This window comes from Anabas testudineus, chromosome 7 (genome assembly GCF_900324465.2).
Source record: "Anabas testudineus chromosome 7, fAnaTes1.2, whole genome shotgun sequence".
NCBI classification, from domain to species: domain Eukaryota; kingdom Metazoa; phylum Chordata; class Actinopteri; order Anabantiformes; family Anabantidae; genus Anabas; species Anabas testudineus.
Genome location: NC_046616.1, coordinates 14,919,964 through 14,929,287, shown reverse-complemented (window position 1 = coordinate 14,929,287; position 9,324 = coordinate 14,919,964). Strand labels below are relative to the sequence as shown.

Genomic DNA, 9,324 nt, shown 5'->3' with positions numbered 1-9,324 from the left:
AGTAGATCATACTGGTCCTATGGTTTACACTTTGGCCACTTTGGTCTGATGGCTGCACCAGACACCCCCCACATCAACATGTTTATTTCAAGTGAAAGTAACTGTTTATATTTTCACTCGTGTCTGTGGCACCTGAGTAGCGGTGGAGCTTTTTAGTCTATACTTTTATTCACTATGAAGTTTATTTATAACTAATATCCAAATGCGCATGGATGACACTAATTTGCTTGGTCACACTTCCCTCTAAAATAATTCGTCTGATCCCCCCTTTTTATATACACATAGAGGGTTCGAGGTGGGGGTGGAGGTTAGAGAGTCTCCTATACACGCATTCAATGTAACACGCACCCCTTGCGGTGTTTTCCGGGATCACGCCACTGCCTCCGCTTGGGATCCACACAGCGGCAGTGATATGGCTGATCATCACCGGACGGGACGGTGCTGTTAATAAGCGAAAGGAAAGCTAAACGATGCCTTGTTATAGCTCGGTGGTGTGTTTGCTGAGGCGCTGGGACACCGTGGCATGTCGTACAACACGGGGATAAGAGTTATCTGCCGGGTAATAGCCAGTGTTGTGTGTTTTTCAGCAAAGTAGTTGAGGGGAACTTGTCGCAGTGGACTCGTCCCAGCGTGCTGCCTGGATTACCATACACAAGTGGAACAATAGTCTCCTGCAGCAGAAACACTAGCAGGTCAGTGGCGGCGGTATTTTGGTTGTTTATGGTCAGTTTGCCTCCACTGCGTGTTTTGATTCTGAAATGACATTGTTGGGACACAACCCGACGATAACCACGGCTGTCCTATCATCTGACATTGCAGGTGGACTTATTTTTCGTAAGGTATTGGTGATTTTGAGTGGGCTTCATTGCGCAAGAATGCGCCTGTTTGGAACTGCTGTGGATATATGCAAGTGCCACCACAGCAGATAAAAGGATAAATGGCGATGAAAGGCACCCTAACGTTAGACCAAATTAAGTTCCCGAAATAATACTTGCAATCTTGCGTTGCAAAAAACAAACAAAAAACGTGTGTTTATCTCAGTGCTATTTCCACTGAGTTTCTGAGCGGACCGGCCGGCTGGATAACTTTTTCTTTTCCCTGCCTATCTCGCCCCCTCCCGGATACTTACGACAGGAAAACACGGGGAGAGAGGAAATGACCGAAAATGCAAAAGGCCTGAAAGGTAGAGGAATCTCTTCCAGTCAGGCCCGACACGAACTGCCGCGTGTTTGTCTGGTCCCGTGATATTTATCTTGCTGTTTCATGCTGCTCTCTTATGTGCGCCTAGCCTGCAGTCATGTCGAGGTACATGGGATATTGTCAGGACCTTTGCTCGTCAGCAAATGCGTTTGTCCAATCCTGCGATCCTGCAGGATCGTCATACGTCTATTGCAAACCCTAAAGTAACACAAGATAGACTAAACAATTACAGTATACGCATGTCTCACTTAATTTCTTAGCAGCATGATGGGAATATCATTTAGCACTAAATAACTTATGTCCATCTCTATGTGGGATGTTCAGATTGACATCATGCCCACCCATTAATCCTTTTGCCCTTGTGATGCGCCCCGACTGCAAATGTTATTGTGTTATTACTGTGTATAAATTAAATGTCTTAGTAGTACAATAACTATAATGGACCTTTGTTTTGGTAAGGGTCTTATTGTATTTTACACCCCTTAAAACATCACACTGAGTTTCCTGACTTGTTTTGCCCATTTATATGTGTATTAACAAGTGGGGCTGTCTACTGCACGTGAAAGTACTTTTTTGCAGAGTAAGGATGCTTCTTCATCTATCACAGCTGTTCTGAATGTCATACAACTGCGCAGTTAAAGGGAAGCCTTTGTCAGGCAGTGGAACACACAACTTGATGTGTCATTTTGACACATTTCTCTAGTGGGGAAATCTCTGTAAAATCATAACTGAAAAATCAGACATGTCCCCTGTTCTCCTTCGTCCAGTTATGATAAAAATAGCATTTCAGATTCTTTGCCTGTTGTTTTGCTTTTCTTTTTATTCACTTTGGGTCTTTCCATAATTTCTTCTCATTCTACTCTAGAGATTTTGTTGAAGTTTCAGTGAAGCTCCTGAGCAGGAGCCACATAGCTTAGAAAGGGAATGGACCTTTTTGGCTATTTGTAGGTTTATGTTTATGTTTGCGTGGATGTGTGGAGCAGTCTGTAGTTGGGCAGATTTGTGCATTACTCATGCATCCTCAGGCAGCCGTGCAAAGCAGTGTTCGAAGTGCCACTGTGCACCCATTTCACTCTGCCACATTGTATGTATGTGCATGCATGCGTATGATCAATGTGCCACTGAATTGCAGGAGAATGCTTGTTTGTTTTTGGCAAATAGGAAAGAAGGAGGCAGGCAGTAAGATCTGTCTGGCTGAAATGACACAAAACCTTGGTCACACAAGCAGTCAAAATCTTCCCTTCTGTTCTATACTATTCTTTGATTGTGTCTGTTTATATATGAGTGTATCAAACATGCACATCCAGCCAACTAGTGTTTGTGTATGGCATGTGGATGCTGCAGACTCGGGTCCTCAGGTCCATTGATTCTTTTGGCTACTAAAGAAGCATAATTGGCAGAGGAATCCCAGAGCCAGGTTGGCACAGATTGCCTGCTGCAGTGCTGTGTCTCCCAAGCACTGGAGGGCTGGAAGTTTTTATTGCTGACATGAGCATGTCTGTGCATGGGGACAGTGAAGAAAAGGGAGCTAGAGAGATGTAAATTGTGAATTTTCAGTTTTTCCCGTCTGCCTGTCTCCTTTCTTCTTCTTTTCACCTCTGAGACAGAAACTGCGGTTCCAGCCTGGGCCTGTAACCTAGCAACCCAAATGGTGTGTCTTGAATAAATCAGATTGCAGACTGTGTTCCTCCTCTGCCCTCCTCAGGAGTGCGTGAGCTCACCTTAGCTCTATGCTGCCACATCCATGCAACCACCAACACACATGTGAACATGCTGTGTATCAAGACGGTGGAGAATGTTTCATTTATTTGCTTTATCATTTAGCCTAGTAACCTTTGGTCACTTGTACTTGTTTTATTACACACTTCATGTGTATTTAGCAGCAGTGCATTATATCACTATCAAACACAACTAAAATAAAGGATAATCTTGTAGTGTCTTTAGAGGAATGAGAGCCTCATCCATCATCTAGACTGTGTCTCTTTATTTAGTGGAAATTGTTTATCAGAGTTGTTCATGGTTTGATGGTTGTCTGGTAAGTGTGGCCTGCACATGATGTCCTGCTCACTGATGTGCCTCTGCAAAGCTTTTCACACGAACATGTGCATCTGCTCAAGACCTGATTCAACATCCAATGCATATTCATAACACTTAAATCTTGAAATGTTTGGACAACACAAACTATAAATGTTTTTTTTAACCTTAAAGAGAAGTATATAACTATACTATAACTATATAACGATATTTTTTTACTATGCTCCAAACCTTATGTGAATGTGGAGAGGATCTGTCAAAGCATGCAGTCACCCAGACTACAAGAGTATTGCCAGGAATGCAAAAACATTGACTTCTAAAAGATTTTGAGCAAGGCTTTGGAGCATTCTTATTTTTTGACTACACAAAGCCTTGGGAAGAGCAAATTGTAGCAGTGAGAGGGTTGGCTGGGTGAGTCCTATGCTAACGCTTGCTTAAAAAGCATATTCTAACTTTAATTCTAGCTTAGTTTGTTTATGCAGACCTAATGCAATTAAATAATATAATACTACAATTTGGGAGGAATATCTGACATTTTATAAGACCATTTAAATAATCGATGGACCGGGTTTATAAGCTAATTAAAAGGTTTCTAAATTAAGTTTTTTTAAAGTGGATGTTGTGCTTATTCTGTGTAGCTGTTTAAAGTACAGACTGCACCTTATTTCGTCATAGCATAGATGTAATTTTAAATCTCCACTCTGTGAATAATTTACAGTTGCACCCTGTATCTGTTTGGGCTACTGGGTAATGAGATTCCCACTGCATTACTGTTCAGACTAATTCAACAGAGATAAGATGAAGACTGTGAAATTAGTCATTATTGTGTTTCCGTCTATGTGAGTGCGTACATGGATGGGTGCAGGCAGAAGTGTGCATTAATGATAACATTAGTTATGTATTTATCTGGGTAGCAAGCGGGTGCATTATATTATCATCTGTTCCCACATAATGTGAGTCATTTGTTACTGAAAAATGTGTTGGTGATGTTGATGGTGATGCTGCATGAGAAGAACCCAATCTTCTCGTCCATGCAGGCTTCCTTAGTCAAGTCTGGAGAAACATGCAAATAAGGGGGAAGGGAGATCTGTCCCATACTGATAATGCAAATTATATGAAATGAATGTGTTTTTTTTTTTTTTTTTAACTTTTTTTGTTCCCTTCTCAAACTTTTTTTGGATACAGGAAGAAATACCTCCGACTAGGGTACAAACTGCATCCAATTGAACTCATGTAAATAGGCAGAGGCAGCACTGTTAACAATGGATACTCATTTAAGGGCATCTTTTCCTGAAATAAGGCTAGTCATCCTAAGTGAGGATCGCTGGGTTGAATTCTCTCAGAGCACTGGTTGTCTCTAATAGGCCTGAAAGGCTGAGAGCCTGAAAGGATGAATGGCTTTTGTTGAAGACTCCAAGGTTGGACACAAAGAGACAGGCAGTGGGTGCCATGTGTATTTGTGTGTCAGTGTGTATGTGCACTTGTGCATGTCAGCTCCCAAGTATTTATGGGTTAGATAGAAAGAGGAAGAAGTGGAAAGGAGACAGAAATACTCTGCCATAGCTACCTCTAGGCCAGTTTAGCAGAGCAATGGTGGGCACCATGCACAAATAGCTTGAGCACACACAAGTACAAATTGTGCAGGCACACATATACTAGTTTTTAAATGTCTGCAGTGGGCCACACTAAACAACATTCAACTTTGAAAGCTCAGGTATGATAGATGATCACATTGCTACAAATCAGTATCTGCTTCACTCACATTTATATTAAATATGGAAAATGTTTTTTTTCCTGTTGCCAAGTAAGTATGGTTTTCTATTAGAAATTTTCACATATGCGCAATGTTGTCGCGCGTTGTACATATGTAATGCACTTGTGGATTCACATATGCAGCACACAGAAAAATTTGAAATTACGCTTTATGTTTTGTAAGCCCGGTTTCCTGAAGGAAAGCAGCATGATTTACCAACAGAGAGAATGGTTTTTAACTGTTAAACTTTCTGAGTGTGCTGAGTGGCTCGACTGAAAGGGAGTGCCCCTTCGCTCACTGGGAACCATGGACTATTACCTGCTGTATTCACACATGAGCTCACTCAGACATGACGCAGACTTTGTACTAGAGCGCTCGCAGGATAAAGTCCTGAATAACTTTTGCATTCTCACAAGCAGCTCACTCAGGTAAAGTCTGGACATGTACAGGGTGTCAGTGCATGTGTGAAAGCAGCTATAGATGTTATTTTAAGGTGGACAGCTATAGAATGATGATGATGGTGTTCATATTGTATAAAGAACTTTATTGTTGTGATGGTAATTTTGTTTGCCCTATTACAATGGGAACAGAGTGTTGTCAGTAGGTGGGTAAGCCCTTAAACATGGAAGATATATTCTGTAGATTGTATGCTTTACTTAGTTGGTAGTTGATGGAAAAGCTGGTGAGATGTATGCCAATCACAGCTCATCTAGGGAAACTGCTCTTGTCTGAAAGCTCTGGGGGGCTGCAGTGAGGCATTTACATGTTTTTCTGTACATGTTTTGTTTGTTGCTGTCTTTCTGTTCCTTTCCCCTTGTCTCTCTGGGTCTGCCTCTGTGTCTTTTATTCTGCAATGTTTGCACTTGGCATCCATAACAATGAGAACACATGCTGTGTGCACAAACACAGGTATTGGGAGTCCAAAGAACTGGAAAAAATGTGCAGAGACTGCACAGCAGCAGTTTCACTGTACAATGAAGATTAACAGGGCAATGTGGATCTGGCTGTTGATGGTTATAATGAGAACAATTGCCATGAATATCATGCAGGTGGAACTAGTGTTGGTAGTGATGATGTTTGTCCCCCCTAGGCCTGTGGGCCCCAGTGGTGCAGTTGAGAAGATGGACAGGATGAAGATAATCAAGCGAAGGCTGTCCATGTCTCTACGCAGCGCTCGGCCTGTTGATGACTCCCTGTCCGAACTGGCAGAACAGATGGCCTTGGATGAGCCATCCACAGCCAGGGACAATGGTGAGACAAGAACAAGTGCACTAACACACTTACACACAGGTAAATACAGTCACCTGATGTCACACATGCATATAGTCGGGACGTATTTCAAGCGCAACAACGTGTGCAATATACCTGTGTAATAAATGTAAGTACATTAACTATTTCATAACAAAAGAAACAGAAGACAAAGCTTAGGAAAAGCCAGCAAGCCAGAGTAATTGTGTCACCACCAAAACTTCTTGGGAGTCACACAGCGATTAGTTTAACTCGAGTATTTGTTATGACTAGTGTCTTACCACACAGGAGAGGTCTAACCATGCTATTACAGAGCAGTTTCTCATGTGCTTTAGTAGTTTGAAAGCTTAAGATTTAATTTAGAGCTTTTTCAGCACATGAGGAAGCTTTAACAGTTGTATTGGTCTACAAAATTAGGGCAGTTGACATTTCACTGTTTTCCACTCTTGAATGGCTATCATCCCCCTGGAATTAAATCACAAATGCTGTTGTGTGTTACTGTTAATTAATATACACCACTCTAATAAATGCATACAGGCAAGCAAACACAAAACTGACACTCAAACATTAATGTTCACCTGAGCTTTTCAACTTGCATCATTGTCACCTCATCATCATCTTCATCCCCATCACTTCACTGACTGTATCACACTGGTACAGTAAGGTTAACTCCTTGTGAGTTCAGTTTGTATAAGCACAAAAAGCAAATGTTTTCCCTCCTGGGTGAAAGTGCAAAAAGCAGTGCCATTCTCAGAAACTATGGGTGCCATCTGGTGGGCATCTTCCAGGTCTGCAGGTGCCACATAATCTGAGACCTCATCTGGCAGGAACATAGTGTGAGTGTGATCAGTCTTTGCGAGTGTTTGTATCTTTAACTTGCTGTTAGACAGAAACCAGGTCAGAATATCAAACGCGGGACATCTGTGTTTAGCAGAGAAATGATGAGAAACAACAGAAAGTAAGAAGCACCAAAAGTTCTCAAGATTCAAATAAATTGTTAATGTGCTGTGTTTTAAGATAGAGATGTTGTCAAAGAGAAATAATATTTGTTCAATACAGCCATTATTGCTGTTCCTGGGCTGCGACATCCATATTTCTACCTGATAAATCTTACATCATTCTTCCGCCTATTTTTACATTCCTCTTTTTAGCCCTACTTGCTCAAACCATGTTCGTTTCCAGAAAGTGCAACTAGCATGGAAAAAGTGAGATGGAGGAAGTGATGTAAAGTATGAGAAGAGGGACATTAAATTTTAATCACTACTCTACATCTTGTACTGTACTTACCATCCTCTCTTACTGTATCACCCCCTTGTTCCCTATACCTATATATATCTTAGTCAGACTGTGCAAAACAGTGGCAAAAAGAATCCTCACATTTTTCAAAGTGCTAATTAGAACCAATGTCAAGGTTAGTGCTGATCACATCTGTTACCAGTGTGTTCTTGGAGAGCTTAGACCTGTTTTATTGGAGTACACTGTGGAGTAAATAATTTTTAAAATAGGAGATGTGACATGTAAAATCCCACCCACATTCTGCTTAAAAATTTGTTAAAACAAATGAATGTCAAAGAAAATGATGGTTCTTGCTTACTGAGAGGTTGTTCCAAACATTGTGATGGATAAGATCAAAGTATTTAGCTTTAAAAATAATTTCACTTACATTTGATTTACTGAATTAAATAAACATCTATTTTGCATCAGTTAATTAGTTATTCCCTTACCTCTGTGGCTTTTTTCCTAGTATTTCTGCTAGCTACCTCGAACATTTTCCATTGCTATTGCCATTACTGTGTGTGACAGATGTTCTCTCTTCTAGTAACATGGGTACATCAGCTGTATGTATTCTCACTCTGTTATCTATCACTACTATATAACGTACTGTTTCTACATAATCTTCTATCTTTCTGTGTCTGGTCTCTGTGTGACACTGTCTTATTTCTTTTTCTCCCATTCCATACAACTCTTGCCATCTACCTGTTTCTATTTTCCTGCTTCTGTACCCTCCGCTCTGAAATTCCCCAACTATTAATTTGTCTCTTCACTTATCTTTACCTTTTCTTGGTTGGCCCCTTTCTCTTCTCACTTTTTTGTCAACTGGTTGTCCCAAATGGTCGCCCTCTTCTTCTTCTTCCTTCTCTTTCACTTCTTTCTGCTTTAATTTTCTCCCGTCTCCCTGGCTGTCCATCTGCATCATGTGTCTCAGAGCCCATGGTGGTGTGCACCATGCACCCTCCTGCCTCCCATAGTGCTCCCTCCTTCCTGCGTCAGTATGCTGGTCATCTGGGCCGCACCGCCTTGCGCAGAGAGCCAGGTGGGGGTTTGGACAGAGCCTGCCTGAATCTGCACAGGACTGGATCTCTGGGTACACACACACACGCACACGTTCATGTCTTTCTGTAGTTTTGACAACACTCGCTGAAATAATGCATTCCCTAGCCCCTTATCTTAATCTTAACTATCACAATTAACATCCCTGCCCCTACCCATTACCTTAACCTTAACACTAATTCAAACCAAGTACCTTCATTAAACAAAAATTTGTGTAATAAGTGTAATAAATGGTGTACAATGATCCAAGCACCATAAGTGGGAGCCAGCCTTGTGGTGGGAGGCGGAAGGAAGCACACAGAAAACATATAGCTTCATGTGTTAAGTAAACTGGCTATATTCCTTGTAAATTTGTAAAATTTCAGTTTGATAAAATAAACCACAGCCTGAGCACAGCACATTGTATATCAGAAATGAACAGAAACAGTAGAGTCATTGATGGAAAGATCATTTCCTGAAGAACTGTACTTAAATACAGTTTTGAGGTGTTTACACTGCACTTGAGTATTTCCATTTTATATTTATGCTAAGTAAACATTTGAATACAACTTTTGTTTGTAGTGATGATGGTAATTTTGAGGTATTGTTACTTTTAATTCAGTAAATGTTCCATGTACTTCTTCAGATTATACTCACTCACATACTGACAGCACTCTGTTCTTATTGTCTTACCCAGTTGAGTCATTTTCTTGGGTTTGACATTTTCTGCATTTTGTCACCACTTATGTTTGTCATTTCTCAGTAAAGAAAACTATAAA

General features: G+C 40.9%; 1 protein-coding gene across 3 annotated transcripts in view; it reads left to right on the top strand.

The window, feature by feature from the left end:
- The first annotated feature begins 378 nt into the window (after positions 1-378).
- The window catches only part of LOC113167327 (cyclin-dependent kinase 17-like), a 33,074-nt gene continuing 24,128 nt past the window's right edge, over positions 379-9,324 (top strand). Inside the window, exons 1-3 of one of the 3 annotated variants that reach the window (XM_026367851.1) lie at positions 379-692; positions 6,078-6,238; positions 8,442-8,600. In XM_026367851.1, the coding sequence (XP_026223636.1) occupies positions 6,109-6,238; positions 8,442-8,600 (289 nt within the window). In that variant the 5' untranslated portion in view covers positions 379-692; positions 6,078-6,108. The remainder of the gene's footprint in view (positions 693-6,077; positions 6,239-8,441; positions 8,601-9,324) is intronic. The other 2 variants (XM_026367854.1, XM_026367853.1) reach the window with 2 other exon arrangements.